The sequence below is a fragment of the Panulirus ornatus genome, chromosome 4, assembly GCF_036320965.1.
Source record: "Panulirus ornatus isolate Po-2019 chromosome 4, ASM3632096v1, whole genome shotgun sequence".
NCBI classification, from domain to species: domain Eukaryota; kingdom Metazoa; phylum Arthropoda; class Malacostraca; order Decapoda; family Palinuridae; genus Panulirus; species Panulirus ornatus.
In genome coordinates, this window is record NC_092227.1 from 3,435,363 (window position 1) to 3,454,009 (window position 18,647).

The following is an 18,647-nucleotide window of genomic DNA, read 5'->3' on the forward strand; positions in this document are numbered from 1 at the left end:
CATGACTAGAAGCGGGATCATAGACAATCGTATAGTTAGCTAAGAAGCTTAGATAGGTTTGCACGTCAGGTAGTCGCTGCTGTGGAAATTACACTCCCTAAATTTCCCAGAGAAAATGTTTGATAGCGTAGTCAACTGTTGTGATGGACCGGGCGAAGCGGTCCATCCACCACGCCAAATACACTGGCGATGGAATGACTCTAAGAACAAACCTGCATCCTACTTCTGATGGACCACAAGTGAGGAATTAGATCAACTGCGAGTAGCCATCAACTTGCCGAATCCCGTCCTGTATCTCAATAGTCGAATGATCCTTACCCTGGATTAAACAACTGCGTACCGGTATTTCATCTTCCTTAAGCCCAAAAGAACAGACAGCTTGTTAGACCACTCGAGTATGAAAAGCTCTCACTCAACAGAGATCCACTAGACATGTCCCAGGTCTGCTACGTTCTGCCCATCAGACTGGAAGACACATGTTCGGCACTGAACTCACAAATATGGCCTTTAAAAAAATGAATACCTCACTGCCATCGTAACTAAAGCAGTATTACCATGTACCACCGTCTAAATCACTGTTGCTATGGTCTTATACACGCATCACTCCCTCAACACCGATTGTCATCTAAACTTGTTTGAACTAGTTTCTTATCATCAATCTATACCCAGTATCAGGCATAAATGTTTATAATACTAGAATGATTGGGAGGAACCTGACCCACTGTAGTTAAACAAGTTTTATAGGATCTTATACAAGAGATTAGGTAACAAGACCGGCGTTTATACTCTTAAGTATGTGTTGCCTGGAACCTATACATACACATGTAAATTACACTGTTGGGAGGTGGAGAAGGGGTGGAATGTATGGGAGGTGGAAACGGGTGGCCAAGACGAGAGAGAGAGAGAGAGAGAGAGAGAGAGAGAGAGAGAGAGAGAGAGAGAGAGAGAGAGAGAGAGAGAGAGAGAGAATGTATAGTACAGCCTAGAAGTAAGGAGACGGCAGGGGTGGGGCGGGAAGCTGTGGCTAGAAGGGCTGGGGAGGATGGTGGCAGTGACGGAGGTTACGGCCGGGGTGAGACAGGTACGAGCGTGACGACGTAGCTTCACTTCCCACGACCAGAATATTAACTCCCATGTCCAACCCATCCACTCGCCCACCTCCTAACTGACGTGGGGTTCTCCCTCCCCACGCAGTGGTACACCCTCACCGCTGGGAAGCCCTGGGACTTCGACCACCTGGCTGAGGCAGCGAACTTCCCTCAATCCAATGCGATGAGTAAGCTACGCTTTGTAAAGAGGAAGGAGGGACTGGGGAAGGTGGAAGTTGAGTACTATTATGGCGTGGGTCGAAATGCTTGCCTCTGAGGAGTGAGCTAGGCTACTACCATCTCTCGAAGACGTGGACAAGTTTTTCGTTGAACAGGATATGGGCTTTGTTCTTGCTTGTGCCATCATGGACGCAAGTGACGCTGTGACGCGAGAGAAAGTATTAACTAGTACTTACGACGAGGTCTTACCAAAATGCAGGCTAACGCGTATCGCTGTTACAAGTCGTGTGAGTTGCGTGTTGCCAAGCGCTATGCATAAGGAGGGAGTGTGTATGTTTGTAGAATGAACACCAACTTTCTGCGTGTAGCAGACCGAGATATAGAAAGACTCTACCAACCATCCAAAGACGAGATTTTGGTTTTTGCTTGAGACAAAAGAAACACCAAATATTACGATGTACATGAACATATACATAGACAGATATTGAAATAACGAAACTAACAAACAGACACCAGTAGGTAGAAATAAAAAATAGAAATGATACCCTGATGTAGACCCAGGCCATCAGACATTAAAGAAACGAAGAAAGAGAGACTCCGAGACATTCAGAGCAGACACAGACAGACAGACACACACCGACAGACACACGCCAGCAGCGTGTCCAAGAAACAAAGGGTAAGGCCGGCAGGTCCGGCAGAGACAGAGGCAACAGACAAAGAGGAGAGTGGAAGCAGAAGACAAAGAGAAGGGTGTAAGCAGCAGACAAAACAGAACAAGCCGGGCAATTGCTCAGAGTAAAATATACACCTCCCCGACTCTGTGGAGGATGGGCCGCCCTCCAGTCCGCCGCCGCTAGCCGGGTCGGCGGGCGTGAATAAGGGGATGGGTTAGTTAAGATGGTATCAGAGTGAAGAGTGGAGCTGCTGCACACGGCAGCGCTGCTACCCCCCCGCCACACACCCACCCCTCGCACATACACACACACACACACACACACTCTCTGCAAGATCCTGCTTGCCACCTGCTCAGCCTAGCTGTTGGTCGTGGCCATCATGTGGTCATGAACTGCGAGGGAGAAAAACTAACTTCGCCTCAAAAGTGTGGTTGCGTTCCGCTTCAGGTCAGAACCTTAGAAATTAAAAGCCGTATCGGGAACAAGATCAAAACAGCCCGTAGGAGAGAGAGGATGGATGAAATGTTTAAAAAAGATTACGTCCTTCGGTTTAGGGACTTGCTTCAAAGGCGTGTGTGTGTGTGTGTGTGTGTGTGTGTGTGGGTCCTATATACACAGTAATTTCAGGACGTCCACTTATATACCTCAAGGACAGTAATGAGGCTATGACCTTCTGGGGATGATTGAGAGTCTTCTTGCTGGATGACCAAACGTAGTGCTTTTAAAGCAAGAAAAAAAAAGGGAGGGAGAGGGGGGAAGAGTCGAACCCACTGACAGCAAAAGTATCGCTCATCACAGAGCTGTGACCACCGACTCCCTCCCTGACACGATTTACTGGCTCGTGGTTCATCCTCCTGACTCGGTCCCCTCCTTCTCTCCCCCCCCCCCCCCATCACCCCCCACCTCCCCTCCCCTCCCCCTAGTCTTCTGATACGACGCTTCGTGTGCGATGACCAGGAAAAGCTTCAGACCTGACGTTCCCTGCTGAAGTGGCGATCTGTGTTTACTTACTATTATTCCACGTGGGTTTGATATCATCTTTTTTTCTCTCTTATTCACAAAAGCCTTTTTCTGCAGGATGGATTTGTGGGATGAAACTATAGTTTTATTGGCTTTGGTCCGGTTTCTTTCTAAATTTTTGTGCTTTTAAACTTGTTTCTTTTACGTTTATCTTGTTTATTATTACTTAACGCACGAGAACTATTGTTTTCACACTAAAGTAACTTTGTTTACTTAGCTGAGCTAAATATCTTATGTTTCCATTTTCTTTAATTAGGCTCACGTCTTCTTAAGATTTGTCTTCCCTCCTCTGACTGAGCCAGGCTTTTTTCCTTTTGACACGAACCTGGATTTCTCCTCCTAACTCACATGGATTCTCTCCTCTGAGTGTATTATTTTTCATCCTCTTTTGATACAGTGCCCAAGTCACTGGACTAAGAAAGTCCTCATGATTTCCCCGAGGATTGCTCTTAATTCGGCTGTTTTTGCGATGTATCTTCATCTTTCGGCCTTGCAGACACCTTTTTTTGAAAAGCGTTGGGACACACTTTTACGAGTTCGACCGTCCGCAAGAGACTAGATTCCCCATCTAATAATAGTGTCTTAGATTGGATTCTTTTAAGTCGTTTCGTTTTTGAGTCGTATACCAGACTCTCTGTTTCGCTTATAGTTATCTCACCAGCTATATTGTTCCAATATCTGTCTGTACTCTAGTCCATACCATAGTTAGAGGATTCTAATAACTTAACGAAGCATTCTGATCTCAAGGTCGTCGCCTTACTCTCGAGGAAAAGGTCCCCTTAGTCTCGAGAAGGTCGTCTTACTCTCGGGAAGAGAGTCCCTTTCCTCTCGGGGAGAGGGTCGTCCTGCTTCAGTGGAGGAATCACCAGGACTCGAGCAGTATCTAGGTTTCATGGAAAGCATCATCATTTTGCTGGACCTAACCTACATATGGTCCCCGGGCATGGTATGTGGAGGGACGTCCCATCCTCGCCTCCCTCATCACTAAGCCCGTCCCTCCCTCTCTAATTCACTCTCCATCTCTTTCTCCCTCCTTCCCTTTAACTCCAGTTTCCCTCCGCCCACCCTCACACACGGTGCGGCTGCATGCCCAACAAGACCCGGTGTGAAGGGCGTGGTTCTCCTGACGGTGCGGTGTGGGGTACTTGAGGCAGGTTTGTGGAGGACCTTTATACCTGCGGCGACTCCGCCTGTCCTCGGCACCTGTCTACACACATTCCCAGGCTGTGGGAGGAGGTGGGTCTGATGGGCGGAGCGGAGACCCCGCCCGGAGCTCCTAGCATTTTGGTGATCATAGGAATTGTGTAGTGGATCACATTATACTGTTTTTGGTGTCTGAGTTGACCATGAAAATTGTTTGGGGCCAAATTACAGTATTGTCTGTCTCGCTCCATGTTGTATTTGTTGTGGAGATCTTCGTACAGCTGCGGTGGGTAGGATTGCATGTTTGTCCTTGTGGGTTCGAGCTTCGTGCCATAATGGCTGGATGTTTCAGTCCCCCACAGTATCGAGGGGTCGGTAACTGGATACCAGGCATGGTTCTTGCTGGGGGAACTACTGGTTGTAAATGTGGTGATCCTTACCTCCATTGGACGGTATAAGCTACCGAAAAAAAAAAAAATTGCACACGTATCTTAGATTTTGCCACATATTTTCCCTCTTATATGCTGGATGTGTAAACCTTCGGAGGAGAGGAAAGAAGACATGTTAGTTTTTGAGCGAACGAATCTATTATTCTTTTATCTCTCTCTCTCTTTTTCTCTCGGCTAACTGTCACACTATGCTACAAACACCGCCTCTCCCATGATCAGACAAGTTAAGCAACGTTGGGTCCGGTTAGTATTTAGAATTGTGGTTGGCAGTACGCGCTAGCCCTGCCTAATGGCAATATCTCGTCCCAAGAACTCATATATATATATATATATATATATATATATATATATATATATATATATATATATATATATATATATATATATATATACAACTAAGCCATTGTGTGTAGCAATCAGACAATCAGGTATCCTATTTATCCCTGGCTGCTCTCGGGCTTCTCCTACCAACCAAGATTATGCTAAAAAGGCGCATGGCTCCCCGTGTGGGAGCCATGCGCCGACCAAACAAGGGAGGAATGCTATAAAACATCAATAAAACCCTTGGAAGGCATGTGCTATCACCTGCATTTTGAGGGAACCAAGTATGGTTGTACACACACACACACACACACACACTAGAGATGGCGCCCCATGGGAGTGGAGAACTCCCCCTCTTGTAACGTACAAATAGGTAACTACAGATGAGTGGTTTACAGACACGTGATCCCAGAGAGTAAGTTGCAGGTTTATGTATGATGATTGGTTGGTTGTTTGGGCTTCTGGCCTATCAGCTGCCAGGGTTACTAAGGCCCTCAACATCATATTATTACAATTACCAACAGGAAAATCTAGAATACCTTCTTGAAGCATTTAGAATTATTTTGTCAAAACGTATTTACTGTAAATTTACCCCATGATGTATGTATGTATGTATGTAAGGACGTAGATATAATCTTGAATCTAATAGCTATCGACTGCTAACTTGTCATCAGACCACATATTATTATAAATTGATATATATATCTGCAAAAAAAAAAAGTGTGGCAGAATCACAAAAACATAGAAATTAAGAGACCTGAGTTGCAAGGAAGGATTATAGATTATCGAATTTGTTCACCATGGAGAATAGAAGAGTAAGGGGTGATCTGTTCACACTGGTGTTAACTTTTTGAATCAGGTTGATGACATAGACAGTGAAGGGTTCTTCGAAAGACACATGGGTTCGTTTGAATGACCAGGGACCATTACGTGAAACTGTGTAGGAAATTATTTTCCTGCCAGGTACTTCAGGTAGTTCTTGTAGGATCACCACACAGGAACTTTATGGTCAAAAATAGAAAAAGGGATTCCATGCCTAATGACCTTCCTCATAGGTCGTTGGCCGTTAAACCCGATCAACCAACCAGGCCACAAGCGTAGCGTAAATGTATGTGGTCTTAGAAATCATCCTTCACAAAGGAAGGTGTTAAGAATTGTTCCCTTGGTTGATGTAGTTTGATGTTAACGACCTCATTAACCCCTGGTAGTTGATTGGCCTAAAATCCAAACAACCAGCCTAATGTTTATATTTAATGATTCGACTAGTATCTAGTAATGATGATTCGAACCCGTCTATTTTGTCGCTGCTGGTGACGACACCTCGAGACTTTTCGTTGTAAGTGTTGAAATGTATGACCTCAAGACCCCATCACTGGGCTTCTGCATTCCGTGGCTGCGCTACAGTGAAGTAGCAGGTAAATGATGGATTCGGGACATTGCACTCCTTTCCTCGAATCGCCAATTTAGAGGAAAAAATCTTTCCTTGACTCCTTCCTCTGTTCCTTTGTATGGAAAGTAATACAGGAGGGGAGGATTTACAAAGTATATATATATATATATATATATATATATATATATATATATATATATATATATATATATATCCTTTTTTTTATATATTATCCCAACCGAAACTCACCCCATCGCCCATTCTGTGCTTGTCTACACTCTACCCGCTCCCCGCACACACACACACACACACACACACACACAACCCTCTCAAGGCTACAACATCTACACCTCCCTGAGCTTCCTCTCCTCAGACGCGTCCTCCCATATACACCCACACGAGCCATCATAAACCTGCCCCCCGCCAGGCTCGGAAGCAGCGAGTTACAGCGTTGTAAAAAAGAAGAAAACAAAAAAAATCAAATGCATCTGCAGTGATAGGCGGGACTGGAGGCGAGGTTGGCTGGGCCGGTTGGCGGGGTGTGGGGGACGGCCGGGCCGCGCCTCCCTCCACCAGTGCGACGTCGCCGGCAAGACATACGACCGATTGATACTTGCTAGTATGACGTAGCGGCGCTCGGGGACTATTATTTTTTTTTGTCATACATCTTTTAACCATTTCATCCTGCAGCTCCGCTTGTAGTGTTGGTTTGTTGTGCTTTGCGGTAGGATTAGGAGGGAGGCTTAATTGTATATGAGAAGGACAAGATAACAGGAGACCTAATGGTCCACAACGAGGTTATCTGTTAAAATAGAAAATCTAAGTATAGTGGTAAAAACAAGATTGTTTAACAGGAGGCACTTCCCCACCCGCCTCTCCTTCCGGCTTAATCAACGACAGGAAACAGATGAGAAATGAAATACTGTGCAGTACTGTACTTAGTAAATGATGCCATGGGAATCTTGTAGGGAAGTTTGGACTGCCAAAGTTCCTCATCAGTTAGATGGCATCAGGTCTGCGGTTAGGTTCATCTCGGAGTCTGCGCTTTCTGAAAGGGAATTGTTTAAAGCCTTTAACTTTTTATTTTTTGTGTGTTTTAGAATATCTATTGTCTAGGTATACATAGACATTATTCCAGCGATATGTGTAGGTGAAGGGCACGTATCTAGGGTGTAGGTGAAAACCACTACAGAACGTACAGTGGGTACAGTACATGGATATAGGAGGGTGGACAGGTGGCCCCAAGTGGGGACCAGAGACCCAAAGTTGTCCTCCTCCCACAGACAGGGAGGGAGGTCCAGGATATATCATGTACATGATAAATGATTACGCTCTTGTAAGTGATGCTGACAGCAGCATAGGTAACATTTGTGTCGTCCAAAGAAAGTTCAAAATATGTCTCACATATAAAGAACATCTTGGGAACATTGCATTATGTACACATACAAATTACATATACACTGAGGTGTGTAATTGAGACAGGACACATTGTGGCTTGCAGTGGTTAACACTGATAGCAATATGAAAGGTGAAAGATGCGTCGCATATTGAACATACACTTACAGAATGCACTGCCACTGGGCATGTTGTTAACTCTGACAGTGATACAAAGATGGTCATTGCACATTACACAGGGGACATGGTATTAACAGAACCTTCTTGTACTGGGCATGGTTACACCAGGTGTTTACATAGCTTACTGAATGCATGGCGAATTTTGAACATAGTGTCAGAATATCTCAAGGATATCATTATCAATAAACACAAAGCTTTGAGTTGTTGAAAAAATAGGATTAGGACGCAATTTCTTGTTTCATTTTTGGAGGAGATTTACATTGTTGTTTTGTATTTTGTTAAGTTTTTTAAAGCTACGTATGACGAACTGTGTTTTTTTTTTTTAGACAATATATTGTATTGGTTCTGGAATTATTATGTTTACAGCGGCTCTCTATTGTTACTCTCTCTCTCTCTCTCTCTCTCTCTCTCTCTCTCTCTCTCTCTCTCTCTCTCTCTCTCTCTCTCTCTCTCTCTCTCTCTCTCATATATATATATATATATATATATATATATATATATATATATATATATATATATATATATATCGTTCAGGTGTTTTATAGCATTTACAGGTAGGTGTTGTTAAGCAGCAAGCTTAATGTGATCGGACACATATCAAAGACTAAAGGAACTTTTCTCACATCAAGTTCCTCGACACAGGAGTTCTACGGTTCTTACTTGAACATCAGCGGATTCTTCCTCCTCGCGTGTTGCCCCCCTCCTTACCCTGACTTGAAGGCTTTCCCCACAGCCTCCCACACCGTCACGGATATTACCTCCCTCCCTCCCTCCTTCGCTCTCTTCCTCCGTCTCTCGCTCCCTCCCTCCCCAGTCATAAAATCAACATTGCTGTGTTCCTGTGAGTTTTACTGTGGTTGCGTGTGTGTCTCGTCCCGTGTCCTGGGCACTACGCGGTGAGGAGGCATAAAAGTGTTGTGGTGGTGGTGGTAATGGTGGTTGCTGGTGGTGGTGGTGGTGGTGGTAATGGTGGTTGCGGGTGTTGGTGATGGTGGTGGTGATGGTGGTTGCGGGTGTGTGATTCAGGGGACAGTGTACTTGGTCGTGATCCTCAAGGGAGATGTTTAAGGTGTACAATAAAAGTGGCTCAACACATTTTGTGCGAACGTGCACTCGCTTACAAGGTCAGACAGATGGGGGCACCCATCCTCGCACTGTACAAATAGGTTACTACAAATCCGGATCCACACGGGTACTAATCAGCCTCCGCCCATCAAATGCTCGTGGTCATGTCTTAATGTCTCTATAGATACTGAAGAAGTGCAGACAAACTCGATTAAAGATTCTTGAAATGTTGCGTCCGATATGTCGATGGAGAAAGATAAAGTGCCAAGGGGACTGGAAGAGGCAAAACAATAATCATACTCATCTCTTAGAAAGGAGACAGGGAAATTTCGTTGAGTTACAGACTTGTTTCTTTGACGAGTGTGGTCTATAAAATGCTGTTAAAGGTATTGAGACGGGAAGTAGATGAGTAATTGCAAATGGAAAACTACGTGAGTGCAATGGACAGCACTTATTCAATGAAGAGATAATTATAGTGGAAGGGAACAAAGGACGTGTGGGTTGGTGGCCGCCAATGGTGTGCCGCAAGGTTCCTTTTTGGAACCATTGCTCTTCTTGATTTCTGTGAACGACTCACCACAAGAACTGGACTAGGGGTTGACATTGTACCTAATCTGTCGCCGGAGACTGTCTACTGGCAAAATTTAGAAATGCTTTCAAGTACATGGGTAGGAAAATATGCAGCAAACTGTCCTCATTGTATGCTAGATGATAGAAGAATATGCTTCTCCAGTTTGGTCACCGCCCTTGAAGAAGCACAAAGAACTGATAGAGAAGGTCCAGAGGAGGGCAGCAAGTAGATAGTATCAGCATTAAGAGAGCTGCGTTACAGTGAGAAGTTAGAGGCCATAAATTTGTCCAACATGGAAGACTGAAGAATAAGGAGTGACTTGATCAGAACTTTCATATTCTTTTTTAGAACCAGTATGATGACGTCAACAGTAAACAGGTCTTCGAAATGCAGAGATGAAGGAGCCAGATGACATTGCTTGAAATTAAGCAAAAATATTGTGACTATTGAATCAAGAAATATTTTCGTAGTGTGGTCTGTGGTTGACTGGAATATATTGAACGATGGAACTTTGTATGATTGGCAGTATACAAAACTTTAAAAAGCTGTTTGGTAGCAGCGAATGTTTATGAGATAGGGCCAGCGTAGAACTCCCTCCCCGTACGGTGCAAATATGTGAATACAAATTGCATATATATATATATATATATATATATATATATATATATATATATATATATATATATATATATATATATATATATATATATATACGCTCGTTTGTCTTTTCGTATTTCGTGTATGAGTGTTTGTATGTGTATTGGTGTTTATGTTGTAGCGTGTGCACTATTATTATTTGTGATAATGATAATAGATTCAGTCTGGTACCATCTCTTTTGCCCCTTCACTGGATCTTTTACATCGTTTCTTTCCTGTCTGCTTGAACCGGAACTCTTCAGCAATGTGTAGTTTGTGGTACGATCAACATCTCTTTGAGTCTGGTTTCATCTGCGACCCTTGTGATGTGTGTGTGTGTGTGTGTGTGTGTGTGTGTGTGTGTGTAAAAAGTATTATCGACACACTGCTGGTTGTAATATGTCCTAACTTCAGGAATCATTATGGTCGTTGACTCAAATGTGTTCCCCTACACGCCACCGATCATCTTCCTTAACAAGAGTTTAAGAAATTAGAGTGCAAGTTCCCTCCTCCCCCCAAAAAAAAATTAAAAGGAAAAAAGTATTTAAGGAAAACTTTCAAAACATATTTTTTCGTTGGTGGATACTAACTGCCTTTAACTACCTCCTGGCCCAATCAAGCAACCAGCCAATTTCTCGAACTTTATTTTCTGCTTCTTGCATTAACCTGGTTTATGTTGAAGAAGTATTTCCTGGCATCATTACCGACTGTTTCTTTTGGTTTCGTTTCTTTGCTGTTATCCATTTGTCTGGTGATTCCCAGTCTTTTTTGTCCCTCAATAGCCTACCACTTACCTGTCTTGCAGTCACTTTGTGCACCATCATATGTGTAAACTCTCGGGTCAGCCTCGTAAGATACTTTGAACTTCAATATATCTTGTGTTTATGGCATTACTTAACATGTAAAAATATGCACGAACTATACTACCCAATAGTGATTAGCACAGATGGTATTCATGTTTTTTTTTTAAGTCATATGAGGTGCTACCGGACTTTGCCTGCATGAGGTCACACAGCGATTTGAAAAGTCACCTTCGTCGAAGTTGTGTCACTGTCATGGGACGAAAGGGAGTACAGCCCCCTTACAAGAACTCGCTCACTCCAAAGGAGGCTATCATTACCTTGCTACTGACTGTAGTGAGGCCATAGAGCTGCGAGATCCTCATAAAAGAGATAATCAGTATTTATTCATTGTGTTAGAACTTACCAGCCTACGCCACGTACCATTTGGACGGCTTCTGTGTACCATGCACTAGTTCGAAAGCACTGAACGATCGGCTCCTTCCCCCTCTACCAAGGGCTGCTACACACCGACATTATCTGATCGACTGAGGAACCTGAGGTAGCTAGCAGGTCTCCCCATTTTCTTCTCCCTTGGGTTGCAGAGGCAGCTGTGTCATTTGAGATAAGAAGACGGGAGATTTGAATAGGACGAAGGAAAGGATCAGTACTATGGGACGCCCACGATACGTCTCTCGTTAGGATATATTTTCAGTTTCTTCTGATTTTGATTTTTACCGCTGTGTAATCGAATTTATTGTGCACGCTTACCCATCCTGTGGGAGGTGACGCAGAAGAGGATACAGAGTACACGCAGAGAGGGTCCTGGGGCTGGGCTTCACTGATTGACTCACATTACAAGTTATAGATTGATAACCATAGACTAGCGACGTTGGTACTACGTGTCTTTAATATGTAAGTATATATGTATGTGAGGTAAATATATGCTACTTTTTTATACCTTTGTCTTCATGTGTTTCGTGTCGGTAACCAGCTTTGATACGACGTCATCATCAAAATTCCTTATACACTTAGATGTTATTGATGTCCTCCTTGTGAGAGGATAGCCATAGCTCTTGTGTCTGATCACCATATTCATTGCGGTAAATTGTTGCAAATGTAGCTTCCCACGTATGTGATCTAGTCCACAACACGTCAAGGTCTTTTTCATAATAAGTTATAGCAATCGTAGATAATCCTTGCCTCCCTCACGTATAGCATCATTCGCAAATATATATATATATATATATATATATATATATATATATATATATATATATATATTATATATATATAAATATATATATATATATATATATATATATATATATATATATATATATATATATATATATATATATATATATATATATATATATCCAGATAGTTTTCGTGTTCTTGAAGAAACTCAAGTTTTGGCATAGTTCCGAAAAAAAAAAAAAACCAGGGTCCCTAAGACAGCTCCATGTGGCTATTGTGTTTGTCTTACTCCCATTCAGGACAAGAACCATCCATGCCGTTAGCAGGTGTTCTCTTAAAAGTACACCGAACACCTGAAGGTGCTCGAGATTTGTGTTCTTGTTTTTTTTTTGATTCGTGGCTTTACGTAACTTGACGTTGACGGCATTGATGATCCTGATGGTCGATTGCTAAATAAACAAACTGTTTCATGTGTATGCTGAATGTTTCATGAACTGGGACGGATTCAGTCGTGATCATATGTTTGATAGTCATGAAATCAAACAACTTAACAGATAGCGGGGAACAAGGCACCAATTCCACAAACAAACAAGGTCTTTATATACATATATATTTCTCTTCCCCCCTCCCTCTTCGCCCGCTTAGCATAAACAGCGATATATCCGCTTGACAACCATCAGTTCTGCAGATCCTCTATCAGCCTCGTAGCTAATGGGTACCGGTCAATTGTATTGTACGCCCGGCAGCGGAGCTCCGTATGAAGGATAAGGCGTGAAATGAAATTATCCACGGCGGCCGCTCGACACTAGCAGCCAGCCGCCCAGCTCCTCATCAACCCACACCTCCCGGCACACCGCTCTCCCTCCGCCACCCGCCTCATTATCACGCAAACTTGTTACCCAATTTGTTATCTGACAATATATTACAGGCGGAGGGCCCGCGTGCAGATAATACTTCCAATCAGTTTTGCATACATTTGACTGTGTAGCACAGAAACTTTCTCTCCTCGACATACATTTCAAACTCCCTTTCGGGGTTGACTTTAGTTAGTGATTGTATATCTAACAAGAATGAACTCCTCCCGTGAGTCAGTGTACCCGTAAATAACAACGCTAACTAAGGACCCCCCTTTGCCACCCTACCACACCCTAAGCGGTCACTAACACCACCTAACACTATACCCGGCTCTTTTACGGCCCGTGGTTTAAATGCTTACTTTACAATACCCCGGCTTGAAGACCATCAAATTGCCTTTGTCCACTGTGGCGAACATCGTACCACACGGCCAGAGGAGGAGGAGGAGGAGGAGGAGGAGGAGGAGGGGTGATAGCGAGCAAATAATAATCACCGGACAGGTGCGGCGCGCATACTGACCAGACCACCCGGGAGGACCAGCTCTGGCGGGAGGGAGGGAGGGAAGCGGCGGCCGGCTTGGGCTGGGGCTGGGGAGGGCTCCCAGCAGCCCCTCCATGACGAGGGGCCGTCAGGATCTTCTTGTCTTGTGTGCCTCTCCGGCAGGTGAACATCCTATGATGTTTACCGCATTTTTTTGTTGTTTTTTTGTTTCTTCATCGTAAGTATTGAACGAGTCCGCCCTCCTGTCGATGGTTGGGTTTAAACCCGGGCTTATTTTTTGAGCGAGCGGGTACACCTTACCCTGCGGGGGATTCCCGCGCGCGCGTCCACTGTAAGGGCTTTTGTGCTGACGGAAATATTATATTTTATGATATTAACCAAAGGCACTTTGATGTTAGCTTTTTTTTTCAAAAACAGAATAGGATTTATCATTTTTTCGCATTAATTCGTAAAGCTGATAAGTACTTTAGCAATGGTTCCTGAAAAAAATACTTTTTTCGAGTTTGGTTATTCTTTTATTGAATGATTGTATATATATATATATATATATATATATATATATATATATATATATATATATGCGAGGGGTTGGAAATCACAGCCCTTCCTGTATCAACACAATGAGCCAAGAGAAGATTTCTCCTCGAAGGCTGTAGTCGTCCGAACCCAACACTACCTCGCACAAGTGCAAAGGACCAGCGGGTTTAAAACAAAGAAGTTCCATTTTATGATATTACCACCTTAAAGAGTAAGGTCGACAAACACTTGGGATCAAATTAGTGTCGTCTGTATTTCTATTTATTTATTTTTTTGTCATAATTTTTCTTTTCATCTGAGACAGCCACGATTGGGCCATATTTTTCCTGTATCATCCTGGTTAGTCTATATACATATGTCTGTTTTTCCTATCCGTGTGTTAACAACGTCACAACCAGTTAAGATTGTTGTTAAGATATGAATTGTTAGTCCTTTCGTTTGCATCGTATGAATTGCTAGTCCTTTCGTTTGCTGGTGACTTTCCTTTTGAATAAGCGAAGAATGCACAGAGATGCCAATTATCATCTCTGAATTCGCCTTATGACACCCATAGCTACCCAGAGTCTCTGAACTTGGTTGTTGGAGCAACGTTGAACAGGGAAGCCCCTGACGAGGTGTTATGACCCCTATATGTTGTAAGGTAATGGTCAGGTGGTCACTTCCACAGTCTATATACACTCACACGTAATTATCTGCAAACGAGTTAGATGAATGGTACAGATTCGGGGGTCTAGTCACAACCTCTCATTTGCCTCTTCTATCTGGTGATCTTTCGTACATGATATCATCTCTCGCCCCTTCTGTCTACAGAGCGGACTTGCATGTATCAAGGTAGTCGGTCGTCTTCCACCTTAATCTGCATAGAAGAGGTGATATTTTTTTTCTTAATAGACTGTTAGGTATACGAGCGGTTCGTTGGAGATGAGCGGATCTGCATGATGTGTGTGTGTGTGTGTGTGTGTGTGATATCTGTGGCGACGTGGGTCCATGGCACCGATCGCCTCCCTACGTCTGTTAACGCATGTAGATGATTTTGCTTTGCAACGCATCTGAGCACAGTCGAGATACTGCAGTGAAATACAGTATGCCTGTAAGGCATTTGTTGATTCACTGAAATGAAGGTAATTTTGTAATCATCATTTTTTGATGGTAATTCATTGCAGTGGTTGTTCTAGTGGTATTACCATGTTGAGCACGACGGTACGAACTTTGAGCACGGCGGTACGACCCTTGAGCACGGCAGTACGGCCCTTGAGCACGCCAGTATGGCCTTTGAGCGCGACGGTACGACCTGTGAATGCAAAGATCATGACCCATCTGCACGATTTTATTATCAATCTTTTATATTTGATCTTTTTAAAAGATCAAAAGTCACTTCATCATAACTCTGGATCGCACAATCGTGCTCGAAGGGTCGTACTGCCAGTTATGGACTTTGGTATACGCTCACTTAATGGCAAGATTTATATCGAAAGGTATCAGTCCTTTTGATTTCACATGATAAGCAGTTTAGAGGAAAGGGTGAGTGAGTTGGGCTAGAAGTATATCTCGGTCACCACTCACTCTGGTGAGTTACGAGTGCTGGGAAACAGTGTGACTGGTTCCCCACCCATTGCTGGGTGTTTAAACTGATTCGCCCCCAGCTTGGCGTGACGAAAGGGGTGGTGGTTCTTCTTCTTTACATGGCTTCGATTCCAGGATTTTATACTCTTCCTACCTTAACTTCCTGCCGTAGAACACACTGGGCCCCACGCAGCGCTCAGGAAGCTAACCACGTTCGCCGGGCGTGACCAAAGGTTAAGAAGTGTAGTGATGTTGTGTGTCTGTCCTCATGGGCTGTGTACAGGACAAGTGAGGAAGTGAGAGTTTAGCATGAAAGATGCATCTTGAGAACGAGGGATCTGGAGAAATAGTAGATATTGGTTTTGTTTAAGAGACGCGTGGTGTCCAGACTGCACACAAGAACTTGTACATATTTAGGAGGTGTGATTTCTGGTGGATTGAAGTTCAAGACTGGTTTGGAGGTAAAGGATGGGGTTGCGAGGAGGCTGGGGCCTTGTCGAGTCATTATAGTGTGAATATATTCTGCCAATGTTGTATTTGCTGGAGGAGGATGAGGAGGGGGCGATGGAGTATCTGCAAATACGAGTTGGTGAAGTGTGAGGCGGGATTGCTTGGTGGCTGGTGTGGTGGTTATCAAGTGGTTTGGACGGCAGGATTCCAACGTAGTCGCATGCAACTGGTTGCAGAGCGTGTTTAAGGTGGGACTGAATAGGAAAGTATTGACATTTCATTGTCCTGATGTTGAATTTTCGTGATTGCTAAGCCACAAGAGATTGTTCAGAGTGCTTCGTTCGGTATGGTTTGCAGTTTTGTCGTGTTTGCTTTTGCTGAGAAGGATAACCAAGCTGTTCAAGCGTAGTATAGGGTGAAGCGGTTTATAGAGGTCGTGCACCAGGAGATTGAATAGGGCTGGAGAAAGACCCACCCACTTGGGAGACCCCATTGTAGAGGTGGGAGGTGAAGCCCATGTCAGTGGCTTTGGCTCGACGAGCACCTATGAAATCGGCTGATCATTTTTTGCCATTTTGTTTTAGGAAGAACGATGCCAGATATATTTTGTAACAAATATGTCGGGGGGAGGATGTCGACTGCGTTGGTGACGTCTGTATCCACTAATACACCTCGGGAGGTGTGAGGGATGGACGTGGGTAGTTGAGGACATCCTGAATGTATGGTGTGTGGTGTGTGGGCGTTGTACGCAGTGTGGCAGTGGAGGGGTAGGGCCTGAAGCTGTGTCTAGTGGATGGTGGGAGTCGGATGCTGACGATAGCTGCAGGAGCAGCAGGAGGAAGAGGAGTGAGGGTTGAGGGTGTTTAAGGATGGATTTGATATGAGAGAGAGAGAGAGAGAGAGAGAGAGAGAGAGAGAGAGAGAGAGAGAGAGAGAGAGAGAGAGAGAGAGAGAGTTACCCAGTCCGGGACTTTGATCGTGCAACCGCAAGATCTTCCTCTTCATAGTCATGTAAACTGGTAAAAGTCTTCCTCTTCAAGCAACGAAAGATTGAAGAATCTGTCTCTCAGACTAATAAAAATGGGAGGTGTTACGGTCTTGATAAGGTCATCAATTATTCCTCTTAACAGATTAATAGGTTATATATTTCATCCTTGAAGGAAGGTTTTCATTTAATATTCCATTGTTCCATACTACGTTAACTGTACCTTTTATTTTCGACTCCAGGAGAGATGATACTGTTGTTCTTAATGAAATGAAGACCAGATTTTTGCAAGTCTTATTTTTCCTAGCCACAGTGAGCCTTATTATTCCAAGGCACAGTGAGTCTTATTTTTCCTAACCACAGAAAGTCATATTTTTCCTAGCGACAGTGAGTCTTATGTTTCCCAGCCATAGTGAGTCTTATTTTTCCTAGGAACCTCAAAGCAAGAAATACATCCGGTCCTCCTCCTTCCTCCGACACACACAGTGATCAGTCGTGTGTTCATATTAATCCATTCTCATCTCATGCGGATATCAGCCTGTAATCTTCCCAACGAATCGTAGATTCACTTCTATCCATCTTCTGAACTAGAAGGACGTGTTGGAGGATGGCTAACTAACGCTCCCCGTCCCTCTTCTTTCCTCCTCATCCACCTCCCGCCGCTGATGCTGCCATAGCCTCTACGTCCTGCGCTGCGCTCCGGTGTGAACAGCACTGCCTCCTGACTGCTGACGGCGGCCCCTCCTGTGGCTGCCGGGAGGGTTACGTCCTAGTGAAGGCCAAGCAATGCCAGCCGACCTGTGCGGTGAGTACTCCACCATCATGCTGTTCTCTCTCTCTCTCTCTCTCTCTCTCTCTCTCTCTCTCTCTCTCTCTCTCTCTCTCTGTAATCTTAACACTACTCGGTCTTCACCATACGTTTTATTGCCTTGCCACTTGCATGAGTTGTATTCACATTGTAGTAAGAGTTGATATGCTGACCCTAACAATGTCCTGTAACTGCTATTGAATGCAAAATTTTCGTCATAGGTCCATTATATCTATACTATTTTGCATCTTCCTTGCATAATTACTTATCTACTTTATCAGTTATTAGTGTTATGTATTGTGTAATCTTATCATGTTTCTTTAGTGATATATTTAAGTGTCCATAAGTGTTTTGGTCCAAACAGAAACGCAATAGACGAGCAAGCACAGGCGCAAGCTCAGAGGCACAAAATACTAGAAAGGATACCAATTGGTCCATATGCCTTACATGTGTTCATATAAAGGAGTGCTTATTAAGCTGTGTGGAAAGTTGTAATAGAGAGGGGTATAGGATTGATAAGACGACCATTATAAGGCGAGGCAAAGTTAAAAGTCATCATAGGTTTATTGATAGAAGAAACAGAACGAAGAAGTCAAGGTATATTATCGTCAGAACGGAAAAGCAAATGATTGATAGCTAGAGATGGTTTAAGCACAAAGACCAGAAAGAACTCAGTAAATAAAGAGGAGAGGTTATAGTACTTTTGTTGTATAAAGGAAGACCTCGCTTCAAGGATGATATACTGACAGTGACCATGAGCAAAGCTGAAAGTTGAATGCAAGTCGGATATGCCAGGTCTCTTGGTCGAATGGCCGTAGCTAAAACAGGAATAGTTGAAACACAAACTGGAAGAAGAG

At 43.7% G+C, this 18,647-nt stretch overlaps 1 protein-coding gene across 1 annotated transcript in view; it reads left to right on the top strand.

Moving 5' to 3' along the window:
* LOC139765239 (uncharacterized) overlaps nucleotides 1–18,647 on the top strand; it is a 120,228-nt gene that overhangs the window by 83,261 nt on the left and 18,320 nt on the right. Inside the window, 1 exon segment of the mRNA XM_071692579.1 lies at nucleotides 17,660–17,787. Coding sequence (XP_071548680.1) covers nucleotides 17,660–17,787 — 128 coding nt within the window.